The sequence below is a fragment of the Tribolium castaneum genome, chromosome 2 (genome assembly GCF_031307605.1).
Source record: "Tribolium castaneum strain GA2 chromosome 2, icTriCast1.1, whole genome shotgun sequence".
Taxonomy (NCBI): domain Eukaryota; kingdom Metazoa; phylum Arthropoda; class Insecta; order Coleoptera; family Tenebrionidae; genus Tribolium; species Tribolium castaneum.
In genome coordinates this window covers 25,899,947-25,920,085 of record NC_087395.1, presented here as the reverse complement: position 1 = coordinate 25,920,085, position 20,139 = coordinate 25,899,947, and the positions used below count along the sequence as shown (strand labels likewise).

Sequence of the window (20,139 nt, the reverse complement as noted above, 5' to 3'; positions counted from 1 at the left end):
TGACAGCGTATTTGAGCCATAGAAAGAGAAAGCTTCGATCCTTCTTTTACCGATTTAGGAATTCAAAAAACTTTAGAAGTTATAGAAATATTTAATAATTTTTTTTTCCAAATTTTTAATTTTTTTTAGCTTCCTCTTGAAAAATCGGCAGGTCGGCCATTTTCCTATATTTTGAGAACGTATTTGAAGTGAAAGTGAAAGCTTTGATCTTTTTTTTACTAGTTTCAAAAGTTCAAAAATGTGGTAGGTATTTTTGTACATTTTTGGATTTTAATAGAACAGGATTTAATTTTAGCAGAGCATTGTTTTTATTATGTTTAATTTTTTCAAGTTGTGTTTGTTTTTTGAGCATTGGCGAAATAATTGCCCATAATTTTTCAGAGAATTATTTCTCATTAAATAAAGGATAAGTTCTGTCTAAAATTTTGTTATACTTTCCATTGGTGTAAAATTTGCCGAATGTATGTTTGAAAAATTTAATTCCTTATTTTTCTTCCTCGTTGCCTTAGCTTGTAACATTTTGCTTTAATTTATAAAACTTAACAAAAAAACTAAACACTGGAGTCTCCGACTTTTCGAGCTTTGGATGAGGGAGTTTTTCGGAGGTAAAATAAAATAAATAAAAATTTGAAAATTTGTCTTTTATTGCACCCTTCGATAGTCCCACCTCCACTTTCACTTTCGCCTTATCAGGGGTGTGTTCTGGAGGGGGTATGTTTATAAATTTGTCCATCATTAAGTTAAACAGTTAGTGTAACAATGGACGAATTCGCCCAAGCAGTGAGTGATCTGAAAGTGTGTCTCAAAACCATGGACCAAATCCCGCTTGATTTGGGCCAAAATTCCTGTGTGAGGATTCAAAGGCCGAAGTCGGACCGTTTTTTGGTCAATTTGTACGAATGGCCAATCGAGGAAAAGAAGCGAAGGTCGCTCAAACTTCGGACAATTGATAATGTGGGCAAACAAGTGACACATCAAAGTGACCACTTATTGAGGAAGAAACTGGCAATGGATCAATTCGTGCAATTGAAAAGTCGGCGCGATGTCGAGTGTTTGAAGATTAAAGAGGCGTCCAAAGTTTTGAAGTACCTGAACGAGTGCTCACGGTATGGCTTTTGGCTGGAGAGGCTTTTGGCCGAGAAAGTGCTTTTAAGCAGCGGTAAGTCCTAACTTAGAGCATCAAGAAGATTTTTAAAAATTTCTTCTTTCCAAGAAAGAAATATTTATGACCTTGCACAATTGATAACTCTGTCATTTTTAAATATTTTAAAGTTGTATTTAGGCTTTGGCAAAGCTTCAGATTTTTTTATGAAAATTTTTAAATTTATATACGTTTCTCTATAAAAATCGGTAACTTGACCATTTTTCAATATTCTGAAAGCATATTTGATCATTATAAAGAGAAAACCCCAAAATTAGAAATGTTTAATTCTTTCACACATTAGTTATTTTCTCTAATTTTTTTAGATAATTAATGTCCCCATCAAAAATTGATAACTCGGTTATTTTTTAATATTTTGAAAGAATATTTGAGCTCTATGAAGAAAAAACTTTGGTGATTTCAAAATTGGAAAAATTTAACCTTTTTTTGCACAATATTTTCAAAAAAAATGTAGTTTCTACTATACTATTAAAAATCACTAAGTCGGCCATTTTTCAGCATTTTAAAAGCAAATTTAAGGTTAAAGAAGAGAAAACTTCGGGCTTTTTTTGGTGATTTCAAAATTGTATAAGTTTAACTTTTTGTACTTTTTTTAATGTAATTTTTACCTTACCTTGAAAAACGGTAAGTCGGCCATTTTTCAGAATTTTATAAGCAAATTTGATTGTAAAAAAGAGAAAACTTCGGTCTTTATTTTGGTGGTTTTAAAATTGAAATTCATAGTTTAAACTTTTTGAGAATATTAATTTTTTTTAATTCATTTTTTTATTTTTACCTTACCTATCGATAAGTCAGTCATTTTTCAACATTTCGGAAGAGAATTTGAGTGTCAAGAAAAGAAAGCTTTGATCTTTCTTTGGTTTGAGTGGTTTTAAAATTAGAAAAGTTTTTCCCTTTTCGATATTTTGACAGTAAATTTGAACACTGGAAAGGCAAAAGTTCGGTGTTATTTTAATGGCTTCAAAATTGGAAAAAATTAAGCCTTTGATTTTTTTATTTAACAATAACAATGGTAAATTTATTTCCAATAACAGAGTTGTACAAAATATAATTACAACACAAATTACTTTTTAAAATAACGATACATAAGCATAAACAAAAATAAATAATCTTCAGTTTTAAAAATTGATAACTTTATCATTTCTAAATATTTTCAAATCGTGTTTAAGCATTGCAAAGAAGAAGTTTTGATCTTTCTTTTGTTATTCTTATTAAAATTTCAGTAATATATATTAATTTTATTGAATTTTTTTGAAATCACAGCGTCCTTTCAGTTGAAAAAATGGAATTTCAGGCGATTGAAGTTCAGCAAATGTAACCCTAAAAGTTCGAGGTTTGATGCCCTTTTTTTAAAACACCAGAATGAGCAAACGACCTTTTTTAAACCACTAAAATGCGAAAGTTGGAAGTTCAAAAAACCCAAATTATTTCGAAAATAACTAAACTTAGGTAGATGTAGGAAAACCGATGAAAAGTCCCTTAGAATAACGCAAGTAATTAAAAAACGCAATAAAAACAAAGCCTTCCATTAAAAGAAGTTAATGATTTTGACCATGTAGAAAATTTTAAAAGCGTATCGCTATTAGAACTAAAGTAAAATTTAGACGAAACACTCTGTATTTTTCTTTGAAAAATATTGTAAGGTCGTAGTATCCTAAAAAACAGCAAAAATTCATATTTTCCAATTTTTTTGCATGAGTAAAAGTAACGAAGCTAATAAATTTCAGGCAAAGCTGTCGAGCTTTTAACCACGAAAATCCGCGAGGAATACGTCGAAGTCGGCGCCCGTCAAGTCCAAATCGCCACAATTTCCGCCTCAAACGTCCAATTCCAGCTCGACCACGTGCGCAAACCCAACCAAACCTCCTTCTTCATCCTCCTCCTAACGAACGATTTGGACGTCCAGACGTCCAAATTCGAGCGCGCAACCGGCGGCCAAATCCACTTCGACGAAACCTTCACCTTCCAAGTCCATCGCGACTTCAAAATCAAGCTCCAACTGTGCGCCATCTCGATGAAAGAACCACCAAAACACTTCGCTTTGACCAAATTCCTGCGATGCCACGTAAGTCCAACCTGCTGCGTTCTAGCACAGCTTTAACACTCAATTTGCAGAAAATCGACAACACTTCGGCCAAACTCCAGTACAAGAACCCCAACACTTGCGATTTCGAGGAAAGCGAAGTGTTGAAAACCTCGTTTCGAGTTGTTGCCGAAACGGAAATCACGGTCTCGAATTTTCACAATACGGCCTGGAAGTTGCAACAAGAGTTTGGACTTTCCGACTACGTCCATTTGAACACAAGGGTGGAAAATTTTAAAATTTGTACCCAAAAATCGGGGTTTTTGACTTTGGGACAAGTGAACGGTTTTTGGAAGAGACAGTGGTGTTTTTTGGACGACCATTTCCTGCAAATTTACAACTCCCCGGACGAGGAAAGCGAGCCAATCAAAGTTCTGGACTTGGCCAAGTGTCGCAAAGTTGGCTTGGCTTCGGAAGGGTTGTGCAATCGACCGCGCACGTTTTTCGTCGAAATGTCCGATGGGGAAATGTGTTTTTTCATGGCCGACTGTAGCTCGGACTTGGGGGCTTGGTTGGGCGAATTAGAGCTAGTTTTGGACTTGTTGTTGTACCAAAGTTTGTAGTAATACGTGTAATAAATTTTTTAATAGAACAATGCCCGATAAATCTGCATTTTGTTCGAAAAAACCCGCTCCAAAGCAGACGCATTATATTCAAATGTGGGGGACCACCGGTTCGCTGACACCACACATCCATCAATATATCCATCCACTCGCTTCGTTTGCAAAAAATGATTTCGGGAAAAATAATTCGTGTCTCTATGAGCATTTATTTAACACCTGTTTCGTCTCCTTTTAAGGCCGGTCGTATCGTTATGTGCAAGCATGTGAAAAATTACAGCCATCTGTCTGAGTTAATTAAAATTGATCTTAGGTTCGAATTACACGACTTTAATTAAATCGATTTGGTGAGGTACCAACTTGGCGTGAGCTGGCTGTAATCTCGTTTCGGAGATAATAATTGTTTGATAAGTTGGCTGGGTAATTTTTGTTTACTTTTTAATTAGAGGGCAATGAAGCAGCAGAAGGGCAAAGCGGCCGCCTTGATTACCGGCTATGACTTGCAAAGGCAGCTCGCCACAAAAACAATCACCAAATTCGACATTTTTTGGAAACCATGGACACTGTCAAACAACGAAACAAAGACAACTTAACATTTCAAAGCATATTTCTAACAAACTAAAATTAAATCATTTCATTAATACAAATACTATATCTGACAAAAAATTAATACAAATTTTTATAAAAATGTAAAAAATGACAAAAAACAGGAATAAAGAAAATTATTCGTCCATTACTGGAATTATTCGGTGTTAAATAAAACACTTGTAATTTCAAAGTGACTGAAAAGCTGAGCAACTGAAAGAACTATAGAACTGGAAAAGAGAAGCACTAATAAACTGAAACATTTCTAAATAAATAAAACACCAATAGCCCAATACACAAGAAGAGTGAAAAGCTAAAAAACACTTAGACACTGAAAAACTGAAATACAAAAAAAAACTAGTGAGACTGAAATTCTGTAGAGCTAAGTAACTGATTGAGTGAGAAACTAAAAAACTGTAGAACCACAAAGTAACGACGTTAAGAAACTAGAAAACTGAAATAATAAGATCAAAAAACTACAAATAATTGAAAAATTTAGAAAATAAATTAAATCATGGGAAATGTAAGAAAATAAAAAGCTGAAAAACTCATCACAGTAAATCTAACATTTTTTTTACAATGGTTGATAACGTTATTTGTTATGTTATTAACGTTATATTGCTGATTAGTTGTATGATTACGTTTGCTTTTAACGTTTATGTTAATTTTTAACGTCTTAATTTAAAGTTGTATTTACGTAAAAACGTAAAAGAACTTTAACGTTATTAATCATCGTACAATGTGTTTCTAAATGATTCTCATCTAGTCGTCTGTGAATTTCTAATGTAAAATCAGAAATGCCGCTTTATAGAACTAATGACAGGCATTTAGACACCGAATATTACCATTCTCCATTTATTTTGTCTCCAATTCGGAAATAAGATTCGATAATAAAAGTGTTTTCTTGTACAATTTAAGAAAATTTTTAAAATCAATTAATTGACAATTTGTGAATTGACAGTTTTGACATTTATTGACAGAGAATTCAAATAAGCAGAGCGTCAATTTTTTTTACATGTAAACCAATTTCAAAGTTAACTAGATGACAATCATTTAAAAACACATTTACTAACGTTTTTTTAAACGTATAATTAACGTTCCAAAAAAGTGAATTTTGATTTTATGGCACTGTCTAACGTTAATGTGACCTTTTAATTGAGCATTATATTAATATAGATTGCAAATGCAAATCGTAATTAAAATTAGATCAAGACGTAACTGAAATTTGTTTTTTGGGTTGCATTGTCAGATTGTCAGACTTTTTATCTTACCTGAATCACCTTGTATAGTAAATTACTACTATAGTAATACAAATAAAATAAAAACTGACAAAAAAATTTAAAGAATCAGAAAAAAAAACAGATAAAAACAACCTTTGACATTTAGGAAAATAGGAAAATGTGCAGTTCTGGTATAAAGAACCACATTTGAAGTTTTATTGAATGGTAAAGTGTTTTCAAATATTTAAACTAATACAAAAAATAGATTTTCTTAAAATGTACAAAAAAATTACGTAAATAAATGGCATTCATATTTCATTTAATGGATTGCTTTTGTGCATTTTCCAGCTCCATTTAGTTCAAATTATGGTAAACGAACACACTTTTATGTCGAAACCACCTTTCCCGGACTTACCCTACTTAAGCCAAACTTTTGCCAATAAATACTGAGAACCGTTATAATTTATTGTCGCGATTATGATCACTTAAAAATTAGTAAATTGTCGCCGAAACAGTTAGTTATTTGGAATTTTGTCCAGAAAGCATGAAATAAAGCTTGCCTGCTACCCACACCGTGTCTGGTTTTATTCAAATTAGATGCTAGAGCATCAAGATAAGCGCTCTTATATATGTCTTAATTAACTAATTTAATCAAGCGTAAAGGCCGACGAAAAAAAGCGCTTGTGCTGGTCGATTCCTTTGGAATTCTCGCTAATATTTCACGAATATTCGTCCGCGTTCCACATAATTCACCGGCGCCGAGCAATTCGCAGATTAATCGCTAAAATTTAGCGCAATCGCAAAAATGCGATTTATCTCCCGTCGGTCATTAAGCGTATTTTTCGCGAATAGAGCGATTCGTTTGGTGGTATCGGAGATGACAGTTGGGGAATGTCTTTGCGAGGGGCCGACGGACGGACGCACTGTTGCCAACTGCGGCGAAATTCCGCGCAAATGCGACCACTTTGAAGGATTGCAGGAAAGGTGCTCCACTTTGATCAATTAGGAGCAGACTGCTAATAACTCGTCGGATTTGCATACTGGACGATGCGGGTGCCAGCCAAGACCAAAAAGGACAACGACAGGATCACTCTTTTTTATACAAGCGAGCTGGTGGTAATCAGAGGCCACTGATAGTGGTCGAGATGGATATCGGTGACCGGATCAGATGATGCCCGAGATATTGGATAACAACCACTCATCCCAGCAGAGACCGCAGGAAAAAGTGACGGGGACTCAAAAGCCTCAAAAACAGGCGCGAACGCAGGGCCGGACCGAAAATTTCAATGAAACAGAAACTCAAATTTTTAATTAAAACAACAAAGTGTTGTCAATTTTTTTTTCGGACATTGATCATTTGGTGCCGTTTCTTACTTTATTCCCAGAAAGTCTTACATTCTTGATAAGTTTATTCCGTGTTATAGGTATTATTAATAAAACAGATAAATAAAAAAATTACTTTTCAGCAGGAATCAATCTTTTTTAAAAAAAAATTAATTTACGCAAATATTTGCCAGTGTTGTAATGAAGTTTTTAATCAGTTATATAATCTATTACAATTAGTTAATATAATCTCTTATAAAACTTATTGGCCTTGAAACAAATTAGTTCAATTTATGCAAAATATGTTTGGGAATGAGATAATTTAGCTTGTTTTTGACTGCAACTGTAGGATTGATTATCAAAGACTCCTATTGTTTCAAAAATCTAATCCAAATTTAATTTTCCGACGTTGACGTTATTCAATGTCAAACTATTGAATTATTTTTTATACCGTATCTGTTTTTTTATTTAACGTTTAAAAAAATTAATTCCTGCCTCCATGGGGTTAAAAAATACTAAAAACAAAATATATTTAATTGTGGCACTCCTTCGTCGTGCTCCAAAACCATTCGTGCCACAATAGAACGTCTTATAAAACTCGTATAATAGTATACTATTTTTTCACAATTGGATGTTGTTTCTGCATTAAATCATTTAGGTGAGTTTGTACTTGATTTTAAATATTTAAAACATCGGTTGTACTACTACAAAAAATTACGTTCAAATCACTTGTAAAATTTTTGTGACCTTCTTAGTATTTTGTAATTGCCTTAATTTCCAAATCAGTTTATTATTTTATTATTTCACTAACAATCGCATTCATAAAAGAAAAGTTTAATTTCTTTACTACAATCTGGTTTTTATAATAAATGTTTTTTTTTCTTAATGCCTTAATTTTTTCGACTTACCCTATTTTTTAATGATTGCTGTCCTAAATGAAAAATTGCTCAACTTATGCAAAAATAAGCTTGAAAATAACTTGTTTTTTTCTGTTTTTATTTATTCAATACCAGAAAGTAAATAGTTGTTTTTTTATTTTGCTTTTTTTGATAGATTTTATAAATTTAATCAGAAAATTAGCCAAAATTAGCATTTAAAACGACAACAAAAATTGTAAATGTTATTTAAACTGTTTAAAATTCAACGCTTATTGTTGAATAAGTCAGGTCAAGTCAAATAAAGTCAGGTCAGATACAAAAAAAATTAAATTGTCTGAAAAAAACTCATGTGCAAAAAGAAGTTTACTTTGAACTTTGGATTATTTTAACAGATTTTAACGTGAATATCAACATCAAAGAAACAAATTTCTCTGTTTTCTCAAAGGTGACTAAGACAAAATATTTATTTAGTCTCAATCAAATTAAAAATTCAATTTCTCAAAACTGTTTACTATTTCAATTTCAACTTTTCACTTAAAAAATAGGAATAAATTGAAAACAATTTTTTTAATGTAGTAGTTTTTTCACTTGACGTTTTTACTCTGAAAAATTTTTTTTGGGCAACTAGAAGTATTTATTTTTCCACTGGCACTGAACTTGAAACACCCTGTAGAAGCGAAGAAATGAGGGAGTAAAAGTAGTAAATAAGCGATTTTCGCCGGCTGGAATTGTGCAGCGTTGTTGAAATAAAATGCGAGTAAGTTGGGTATAAACGGCGTTAATTCGGCGATAATGTTCGGAATTCGAAGTTTGCAATTTGTTCTTGATACTACCAGCATCAAGATACTGGCAATTAATGATAATGTAGTAAAAGAGGTAATTAGCGTTGTTCGAGTGGCATTGAGCGAGAATTTTTAATAATTAAACAGCTTGTTTCCCGTCCGCTCGTTGACATTAGTCATATGCAGCTTGCGCTAATTAACTTTTAAACAACCGCACTTGGAGCTGGGTTTTCGAGACGACAAATTCAGGAGAGGTGGTGGAAGATATAAGAGGTGTGCGTGTCTATGCAGAGATATAAAACAGGTAGACCTACACAGAATCCACTAAAGGAGGCTATCAGAGTGGTACATAAAGACGGCCGACCGACATCACTCTCCGAGATAACACGCAAGAGATGTTAATTAAGAAATGAAGCTACCGGACGCTTAATGAGACCGATCGACAAATTCAAAATAAACCAGTCCGAACGAAGGGACTCCCTTTCTTTATTTCATTTACAATTAAATCGCTCGACGTTTATGGCCGCTTTATACTTACGACCGGACAAAAACAAACATATTGATCAAAAATTTGCAAAACGTAAAACCATTTCTGTGTTTATGCAAAATTCAACGAGTATTAATAAAGGCACAACCAGAAACCAATCCACCGTTGTTTTGCAATTTATTCGCCGAAAAAACAAGAAAAAAATTTGACAATTACACCAACCAAACAAATACAAAGACACCAATTTCTTTCTTACATATTTTCTCTAGTAGTGCCGTCGTTTTTTTTTTAATTCTGCAGTTTACATGAAAAATTCATTTTCACAACAAAATCAAAACGTCACGTACAAAAAACGCCATTCTGATGTTTTTATGTCTGAATTTATTGTTTCACATGGCACACTACGATTTTATGTGCATTTTTCAGAAAAACCGGGTTATCTCCGATAATATCAACTTTTGGGAAAAAAATTAAGAGGTAAAAAAGATGTAAAATGAGATGCTGAATAATACTCAATAATAAAATACATAGAGTGCTATTTGAAAAAATCAAGTTATGATCCTTCAAAGTTTATCAAAATGAATGTGTCACAACGTGGTAATGCTACAATGCAAAAGGACAGTCTTGTCGCCGAAAAATACCCCCGACAGTTGTTTACAGACCGACAAAATTCCAACTCAATATCTTGAAAACCAAGCCCACTGCGATTTTTTAATTACGTGCCTGCACATAATTGTCGAAAAAATAAAATAACTTCTGAATGATTAAAGCAAATTGCAAAAACTAAACTGATTTCTAAAGCCTAAAAAATGCACATTTAGATATGTACAAATATACAAGGGGTGCCATTTAAAAAAACAATGTTAATAGCGGCGCTGTAAAAATGAAACACCCTGTATCGGGCAAAATAATTTTAGAACGTGCACTTTGACTTCCCACTTGCAGTGCAATTTGATTCATTTCGATATCTTTGACAGTGTGGGAGCAATATCAATGACTCACCCTGTATACCTAGAAAAAATTAATTTTAACCCTTCAAATTGATATGTTGGAATTAATAAATTTAATTGAGTAAAATAAAGTGCTATTTTATCTACTCAAGCGAGTTGGTGAAGAAAGAGAGAAAATAAATTTGGTCTGGGTTCGTTGCTTGGTCTAGCGTTGGGGTCTCCGCATTTTCCAGCGGTTTGGCGCGAATTTTGGCTAGATTTCGTTATGATCGGGCGTTTTCAGTGTCCGCAGCTGCTGAATATTAACCATCCGTCTTTATTTATTTATCACGTCTTGCTGCTGAGAACTGGCTTATGCCTCGGCAGCGTCATAAAACTGCATCCGCCTGACATTCGGAATAAAGTAGTGGCCGGTCGGTGTTTGATTATGCGGTTCGCCTCTCTGCTACAGTTTACATCTTACTTGGAGGATGAGGCTTTTGCGCCCTTGTCAACGCTCCAGGAACGCGCTTCTTATTTTTCATAATTTATAACGCGGCGATAATATTTTTCAGAGATCAGTGCCATAATGTCATTGCGAAATTAAGTAGTTGTTGTTTACGGGCTACAAAAAGTACGCGTAACTCACGAACGCTAACGAGCTCGATGCTGCTGATTTTATGGACGCTGCTGTTTTTGATTTATTGCAACTAGTGAAGCAAATTTGTGAATTATCGGACGGGTTTTGCTCTTGTTATAAAGCGATTAGAACGATTTCTACAAAGGCAGGGTGATTGACGGCACTTGTGTTTGTCCGCTGCGACAAGACAGCCGTCACTAATAGACTGCCACGCGATTACTTCAATACAAGAAACGCGCCTGATTTATTGGGCCTGAAACTAACTCCTGAAACTGAAATATACACATACTAGGTTCAAGATATGCACGATGTCTTCAGGCATTAAAAATCAACCGATTGGTATTTTTTCTGAAATTATTAATCTCCAAAAGTTCACATATTTTTTTCTCTATTTATCCGATTTTAATAAAATCGTTTTAAAAAATCATTTCACAGTGTAAATTGTACGTTTGTGGAACACTGTTAAAGCAAGCTATTTGAGCTCATTTTCAGACAGAAACGCAACTATTTTGCAAAATTTAGTCAAAAATAAACCAAAAATTATCGTAAAACTATGTTAAAGTTAAATTTTTAAACCAGTTTTTGTAATTAAAGCAAAAAAACTGCTATAACTGACTAAAAAGTGACCAAGTTTTGCGATATCTTTGACCCTGTATACCTAGCAGGACATCAAATTTAAGTCAAAAAAATAATTTTAACCCTTTAATTCATTAATTTATAAATTTTACTGAGTAAAATAAAGTGCTAACAGAAAGAAAATAAATTTTGGCTGAGTTCGTCGCTTGGTCTAGCGTTGGGGTCTCCGAATTTTTCAGCAGTTTGGCGCTATAACTGACTAAAAAGTGACCAAATTTGCTCAAAATTGATGATATTTTCTTAGAACTTAACTGGAAAATGATAAGATACGGTCGAAAATAATCATTTTCAAATTTTTAAGCAAGTTTGGAAGCTAATTTGTTAGAAACGAAAACTCGATAAATACATCCATTTCTGTCTCACTTGAGTTGATTTTCAGCGTTTATTGTGGCAAAAATAGTGTTACATTTGTTGAATTTGCGAATTTAACCTCGTTTTTGAGGTAAAATAATGGTTTGGTTGGAAAAATTTTGCTAAACGATCGCAATTCTTGTTATTTTCGTCAGTTTTATTCAATTTATCTCGTTTTATATGTTTCTAAACATAAAAATTAAAGTTCTTTAGAAAATACATAAACAATTGTATATTTTATTAAAGTATTCAAGATGATAAATAATAAAAATTAGGAAGAACAACAATAAAAAGTAAAACTAACAAATGTAAAGAAAGAACATTTATCGAGCAATAACTTCAGAATTATTAGAGGTAACCCCATGAAGTGTATTATCGTTGGAAAGCTTTTTAAATTATCTATCTTTTTCAAAAAAGATCATTGTTCTCTGACTTATAGTTTTTGAAAAAATTGCAAATAAAAGCAAAAATTGGTAAAATTTTAAAAAATTCATAACTAAGAAACTATTGGGAATTCCCGGATCATTTTGCTTGGTATGAATAAAAATTATTCCACTTTTTCGAGTAGTTTGGCCGTAATTGAAAATTAAAAAAGTTATCACTAAAAAATTCGGTATTAATCACTTGTGGGCCGCCAGGAGCCACGGTATTGCGCCTCAACGGCCCGTTTAGGATGCAATAGCTGACTTGAAAGATTAGTGAGCGGTATTTTGTGTGGCAAAGTTCTTACGTCTTCATTTCTCTGCCGTTGGATCAATTAAAACGCAAATGTTTGTTTAATGCAAATGAGCGGGATTTATGCGGCGACGACTTAATTCGAGCCTCGTCCTCGAGTAAAATCGAGCAATGGCTCGTAAACTGTGTATACATCTCCTTTAAATCGAAAAAAGTCAAGCAGATCTATTCATTTATTTGGTATGGTTTATTTACGAGCCAGGTCGTTTGGACTTTTCATTTGGTTTGTTGGTAGAAGAGGAGGCAGCGAGTCGGGGGCTAGGAGTGCGGACAGAGAGCCAGCTAGCGCACATAAAATCAATTAGCATTGAAATTACTTTAGATAAAGTCATGTGATAATCTCTTGTAATAAACTTGTTAATTGCCGGTGAACCAATCGGGTGGCTTTATTGGTCCTTTATAATAAGAGTGCAGCTAGTCAGAGAAGGCGGACGATGCGGTGAATGAGTCGGAGGAAGAGCGAACGCTTGGTCCACTCTTAATGCAATAAATAGATAACGAAACTGTAAAATATAGTCGGTAGCTGGCTTTTGGGCGCGTATCTCGGCTGTCGAAATGATTTCGTTCGATTTATCGCAAGTAAAAGGAAGGAACAAACAACAATGAATCACACGTTCAATGAAATGGAACCGAGAAATGTACACTGGGTACGACCTTAAACCGATTTATTTTTTATATTGTGTGGTAATTATGATTTATTCTAATTGTATGAATATCGAGTCTACCGGGAAATTTGTATAATTTCTGTTATTTAATTAATTTGCGCAATATTACGGATTTGCGCAGTTATTATTAAACGTGATAATTCCATAAACTATGGCGATTCTGCTGCTCCACTTTGAAAATATATTTACTCGTGAAGAGCATAAACATGATTAAAGATCGTGTAAACAATGTTGTTTACTGTAATTGCTTCATTAATCAGTTTAATTTGCTCAAATTGTTGCCACAATTAAGGGATTGCATACAATTTTCATAATTTCTAATTACCACTTCTAGCTATATTTTTAGCATCACGATCACAAATCTTTGAAGAATGTTTTGTGCACTTTGCTGTGCTTTTAAAACAATTTAGAGCCCTTCAAAGCGTAAAAATATCAATTCGAAAGTGTTTTCTATGCCCTTACAAAACTCTCCAGTTGTTAAAAGTGCAAAAAGTTAATTGTTTCGAGTTTTTTATTTTTGTTGATTTTCGGTACCCGCCACATTTATCGAGTAATAATTCCGGAACTATTAGAAATAACCCCATGAAGTTTACTATCGTTGGAAAGCTCTTTAAATCATCTATCTTTTTCAAAAAAGATTATTGTTCTACGACTTATAGTTTTCCTATAAATTGCGTATAAAGCAAAAATAGGTAAAATTGGAACGAGAGGCGTTTACGGTTTTTCACTAAAAAAATTCGTAACTCAAAAACTAAAAGTCGTAGAGCAATGCGGTTTATTCCATTGAATTCAGCGGCTAATTTTCTGTATCAAACCAACTTTTCACGAGATTAAAAATTTTGATTTTCTCTGATAAAATTTCATGAGTAATACTTTACCTTCAAGAAGGTGAAAAAATTAAATTTTTTTAAAACTCGTTCTATCATAGTTTTTCGTACATATATATGCCTTTACAACCCTCTTGAGTTGTTAAAAGTCCAAAAAAAGTCCATATATTCGATTTTTTGATGTTTGATTTTTTCAATTTTCGTCGCAATTTTTGTCGATTTTGGGTACCCGGAACATTTGTTGAGCAATAGCTCCGGAACTATCAGAGATAACCCCATGAAGTTTATTATCGTTGGAAAGCTCTTTGAATTATCTATTTTTTTCAAAAAAAATTATTGTTGTCCGACTAATAGTTTTTGAGCAAATTGCAGATAAATGCAAAAATTGGTAAAATTTTAAAAAATTCATAACTAAGAAACTATTGGGAATTTGGCAATTTTTTCGATGCCAATCGATTCCCCGGATCATTTTGCATAGGTGAGGATCAAAACAGTTCCACTTTTTCAAATAGTTTAGTCGTAATTGGGAAAATAAAAAAAATTAAAAAAAAGTTAACACCCCCCCCTACAAAATGGTCAATTTTAAAAGTGTCTCAGAATCAAATAAAACCTATTCTATCTTATAGATTTTGATGTGCTCTTTACGATGGAAAAAAGAGTTTTCTTCTAGCTATTTTAGTTTGGCCGTAATCGGCGATTGAAAATTGAAAAAATTTTTGCGAGATATCGCCTTGAGTCTTATGCCAATTTGTGAAGTTTATTATTCCGGTTGTCCTCGATTTTTCCGTTTCTCGATAACTTTGAAAATTGAAAAAAAGTGAAAATGGAAACATTTTTTGCGTTTTTCTCGGAAACTGTAAGACTCAGAGCAACAAGCAAAAATCCATCTGATAGCGCTTAATTTTATCTATTTTTTCGTCCAAACCCGGAGTCGCTCCGGGCAACGGTTCCGGCTGCAGAGGCGATCAAAGTTTTTCACTAAAAAAATTCATAAAAAAAAAAACTAAAAGTCGTAGAGCAATGCAGTTTGTTCCATTGCATTCTACGGCTCATTTTACATATTATACTATTTTTTCACCTGAACTAAAAATTTAAAATTTTTTGCCTAAATTTAGGGTAGCCATTTGTCATAGTTGAAATTTTTATTCAACAAAAAAATTCATAACTCAAAAACTAAAAGTCGTAGAGCAATGCGGTTTGTTCCATTGAATTCAGCGGCTCATTTTCTGTATTATACCAACTTTTCACGAGATTTAAAATTTTGATTTTTTTTGCTAAAATTTCCTGAGTAATATTACCTTCAAGAAAGTGAAAAATTTTTTAAAACTCGTTCTATCATAGTTTTTCGTACATATATATGCTTCTACAACCCTCTAGAGTTGTTAAAAGTCCACATGCTCGATTTTTTGATGTTTGATTTTTCCAATTTTTATCGCGATTTTAGTCGATTTCGGGTATCCGGAACATTTATCGAGCAATAACTCCGCAACTATTAGAGATAATCCTATGAAGTGTATTATCGTTGGAAAGCTCTTTTGATTATCTATCTTTTTCAAAAAAGACCTTTGTTCTCCGACCAATAGTTTTCGAGAAAATTGTCGATAAACGTAAAAATTGGTAAAATTAAAAAAAAATCATAACTAAAAAACTATTACAAATTTGGCAATTTTCTCGATGCCAATCGATTCCCCGGATCATTTTACATGAGACTACATTAAAACCGTACCACTTTTTCCAATAATTTTGCCATAATTGGCAAAATAAATAAAATGGAAAAAATTTTCCAAACTGAGACATTGGAAAATTAGTAGTCATCATGGCTGCTTGGGTGCTCGAACAGCATAAAGTCTCCATTTACACAGATTTTAGCCACTAATTGTAGTGTGAAATGAAAGAAAACTAATAACTCGTTCCCTCCTCACTAATTTATGAAAATATAATCATATTTCCATCGGTATTTCGCTATTAGGCATCGTTGGTCGAGCTTTGCATTAATGAGATTGTTGTTCCCATCCTATCTTCGATCAAGATCTCATCAGCTGTCTCATTGCACAAAAGCGAATTAATCTCGTTCATGCGCAAGAGCAACACTCGAAAACGCATGTCAATTAGCTCGACTTAAACACCACATCCTGAAGGAGCAGCTTTTTCAGTTTTTCTGCACGCCATGCAATTTTATTGATTCAATGGACACGTATTTTTGCAATAATCCATCTGGATCAGAGCGCCGTTATAGAATAGCAAATTTCCCGACTTTACGAGCAATAAATCCTCGTTGGAACAATTATCTTAATGCTCTGTTGGACTAATAACGAAATAAAACCGCAGCGATCGGCCGAACAGCACAATGCGCAATAAATAATAATCAAGCGTTTGAAAATGTGGGATTTTGAGCGCTACTGGAACAGTGGCCACAGCAATTATCCCCTCAAAATTCGATACTGCATTCCTCGACGCGAACAAAGCGGCTTCGCGTGATCGATCCACCAGTTTCGCCCCCGGTTCCAGCATTTTTTTGGATTCCGGAGATGAAGACGACGACGATCATTCGGGATTAGCAAGGTCACAAATCAAAACTAAACCGAAAATTCCAACAAACTAGGCGAGCGCATCGGACATGGAACGGAACACGCGGAAATTAATTACGCAATTACGCCAAAACAAAAATCATAATTGCTTGTTCTAGCAAACGCAAATGACGGTTTCTACCACATTTTTGGACATACGTTGAAAAAAGAGTCTTAATAATTTACAAAATGCCAAAAAATTGGCCTGTGATTTAAATCACAACATAACACTAATTTAAACATTTTCCAAGACAAAGAAATACAATAATTGGTTTTTGGTTTTTGGTGTTTACAAAATTTCAGGATAACTTTTGAATGAAAAGTTTACTAAGTTAGAGATACATAGGTTGCAGAGATGTAGAAAATTGCAAAATCAGGTCGAAAATGCGTTACTTCCACTTATATTATTAGCGTTTTTTTGATCAGAAGTTCACTAAATTCGTAAGATTTTGTTGAAACAATGCAGAAAAAAATTGCTTCTCCCGACGGATTTATTATTATTAGAGTTCTCTGTAGAAGTCTTGATAATTAAATTTATCAGATTCTAGCAAAATGTAGTAGAAATCAAGAAACTACGAAATATGTGATTTTTTATTTGGAAACAATAAACTCAAAAAATTTTGCCAAAATTAATGCGAAACCGTTGAGTGCTGTCGTTTGCTGTCGATTAGGGAAGGATTTTCAGTACAAAACTCACAAGGTTGGTAGATTAGGTTTGAAATTTTCAGCGAATTTAGAAGCATTTTTGGTGACTTATTTTTACAGAAAGTCTTTAGAGATTCTACAGAGAAACTTTTGTATGTTTATTATTTACGTATTTCTTAAAGGTGACGTGATTTTTTAAATTGTTTTGAAGGTAAATAAAATAATTATGTCTCGAACCATTGACTTTTATGACCTTGTGTCGTAAAGGCCTTACCTCTTACTCCCAACTGATGAAATAAATTGTAAAAGTTTTTGATAAGTCCTCTCGGCACAACAACGTACGCGCATTTCTCCATAAATTTCATCTTATATTTTTATGTTGGTAGTAAAAGCCATCGAAAGCCTATGTCTACCCAATATGGTTCCAGAACATTACAGTTTTATTGCCAATATAGCGGACGTAAATTTAATTTTTTATACGAATCTGTACCCTAAACATGTCAATAAAATTATTAAATTGTAATCATTTGTGCGATGGCACTCAATTTTTCGTTGCTTCGAAATGATTTCAACGTTTTTTTACCGCCGGGGTGTAACGGCTATTCAGGTGTGTAACATGTGCAAGTTGTGGCCCTCAAGACAGGTGCTCATCCACCTGTCTCATCACCCCATAAGTGCGGCCAAGATTGTAAGGTGCTAAGGAATATCGAAGGGCTAGAATCAACTCGCTCCTCGTTCCACCTGCTTGGACATCACTTTCGGTTATACTTTTAATTCGGGGCTTTCGAGACGGAATTTCGGTTACTTAATTTATGGAAATTGAGAAACGGATTCGGGGGCCCGTCTCTCATGCAAAAAACAACTCACTACACACACAAATTTTTTCATAAAATCAATTGTTTCGGCTTTTTTTGTTCAATCAAACCAAAATTTGCAAAATTAAAAAAACGATTTTCGAAAAAGTTTGCTCGCTTTTTATCTTGTTCTTCGATTTGATTTACTTTTAACAAGTTTTCTTTAAATAGAAAAACGAAAAATCACAAAATTACATCTTAACAAAACTCCCACAAGACACCAAATAAAAATTGTTATTTTTAATCGCTCAAATTATGTATTCGGACGGCTTCGGGTTTCTTCGTGGCGCTTCAGTCGCTTCCTAGCCAATGAAAAGCTGTGTTTGGTGGTCGGAGTCTGACTTAGTGGCCTACTACAGTCACGATCAAAAAGAATGACCCTTAAAACCGCAGATATAAATCTTTTTGTTATGATACGGTTATTGCGAACGTTTGGATAGTTTACAAAGCCAAAAAAATTGTCGGAGTTGGGCTATGCAGCCCAGTTGATAGAGGAGGGGTCATTCTTTTTGATTGTGACTGTACTTAATAGGTAAACAAATAAGTTTTAAACTTTATTTTTGGAGTTATTTACGGACAAAAAACTATCGGTCAATTTTTAAAGTGTCTCAAAATCAAATAATACCGATTCTATCTTATAGATTTTGATGTGCTCTTTACGATGGAACAAACCGTTTTCTTCTAGCTCTTTTAGTTTGGCCGTAATCGGCGTTTGAAAATTGAAAATTTTTTTGCGAGATATCGCCTTGAGTCCTATGCCATTTTGTAGAGTTTTTTATTCCGGTTGTCCTCGATTTTTCCGTTTCTCGATAACTCTAATAGTTTCGTCGTAATTGGCGGTTGAAAATTGAAAAAAAGTGAAAATGGAAACCTTTTTTTGCGTTTTTCTCGGAAACTGTAAGACTTAGAGCAACGAATTTAGTGCTTAATTTTATCTAATTTTTCGACCAAACCCGGAGCCGCTCCGGGCAACAGTTCCGGTTACAGAGGCGATCAAAGTTTTTCACTAAAAAAATTCATAAAAAAAAAACTAAAAGTCGTAGAGCATTGCGATTTGTTCGATTGAATTCTACGGCTCATTTTACATATTATATTTTTTGCCTAAATTTAGGGTAGCCATTTGTCTTGGTGAAAAATTTTATTCATTAAAAAAATTCATAACTCGAAAACTAAAAGTCGTAGAGCAGTGCGGTTTGTTCCATTGGATTCAGCGGCTTTTTTTCTCTATTATACTAATTTTTCACGCAATTTAAAATTTTCAATTTTTTTGCTCAAATTTCCTGAGTAATACACTTACCTTCAAAGAGGTGAAAAAAATTTTTTTTTTAAACTCACTCCAGTAGATTTTTATGGACTTCTACATGTCTTAACAACCCACAAAAGTTGTTAAAAGTCCACAAAAAATCCATATGTTCGATTTTTTGATATTTGATTTTTTCAATTTTCGTCGCAGTTTTTGTCGATTTTGGGTACCCGGAACATTTCTCGAGCAATAGCTCCGGAACTATCCGAGATAACCCCATGAAATGTAGTATCGTTGGAAAGCCCTTTTAATGATCTATCATTTGCAAAAAAAAATATTGTTGTCCGACTTATAGTTTTCGAGAAAATGCAAATAAAAGCGAAAATTAGATCATATACTCAAAAATTCATAACTAATAAACTATTGGGAATTTGGCGCTTTTTTTGATTCCAATTGATTCCCCGGATCATTTTGCATAGGTATGAATCAAAATAGTTCCACTTTTTAGAATAGTTTAGCCGTTAATGAGAAAATAAAAAAAATTAAAAAAAGTTAACACCCCCCCTTAGAAATCGGTCAATTTTTAAAGTGTCTCAAAATCAAATAAAACCGATTCTATCTTATAGATTTTGATGTGCTCTTTCCGATCTAAAAAAGCGTTTGGCTGAGAAAACAAAGTTATTATATTTTTATATTTTATAATTAAAAAAAAACAATTTAATTGAAAACCTGGTATTTCTGACACGATCTGTTGCACTTTTACGATCCTAGTAAAATTTTGGTTTTGAAGAAAATGAAATTAGGTTCAAAATGTGCTATTTGTGAGCCGCTCTGTGGCAGTTGTGGTAAAATAGATGGCAACAGAGCGCTGGTACAAGTGTTGTGTTTTGTTGAAGAAATGTCTCGGGGCCTCCGTTGCGTGTCTTCCCGTCGCACACATCCATTGCAATCCCAATGCCATTATATT

The 20,139-nt window shown here is 33.5% G+C and overlaps 2 protein-coding genes across 2 annotated transcripts in view; one reads left to right on the top strand and one right to left on the bottom strand.

Moving 5' to 3' along the window:
• The window catches only part of LOC100142269 (zinc finger protein OZF), a 72,510-nt gene that overhangs the window by 12,976 nt on the left and 39,395 nt on the right, over positions 1-20,139 (bottom strand). The window lies entirely within an intron of this gene.
• Positions 2,886-3,852, top strand: LOC107398700 (uncharacterized). Its single transcript, XM_015983807.2, has 2 exons — positions 2,886-3,227; positions 3,278-3,852. The coding sequence occupies exons 1-2, from the start codon at positions 3,177-3,179 to the stop codon at positions 3,806-3,808; spliced, it is 582 nt and encodes a 193-aa protein (XP_015839293.2). The 5' UTR covers positions 2,886-3,176; the 3' UTR covers positions 3,809-3,852.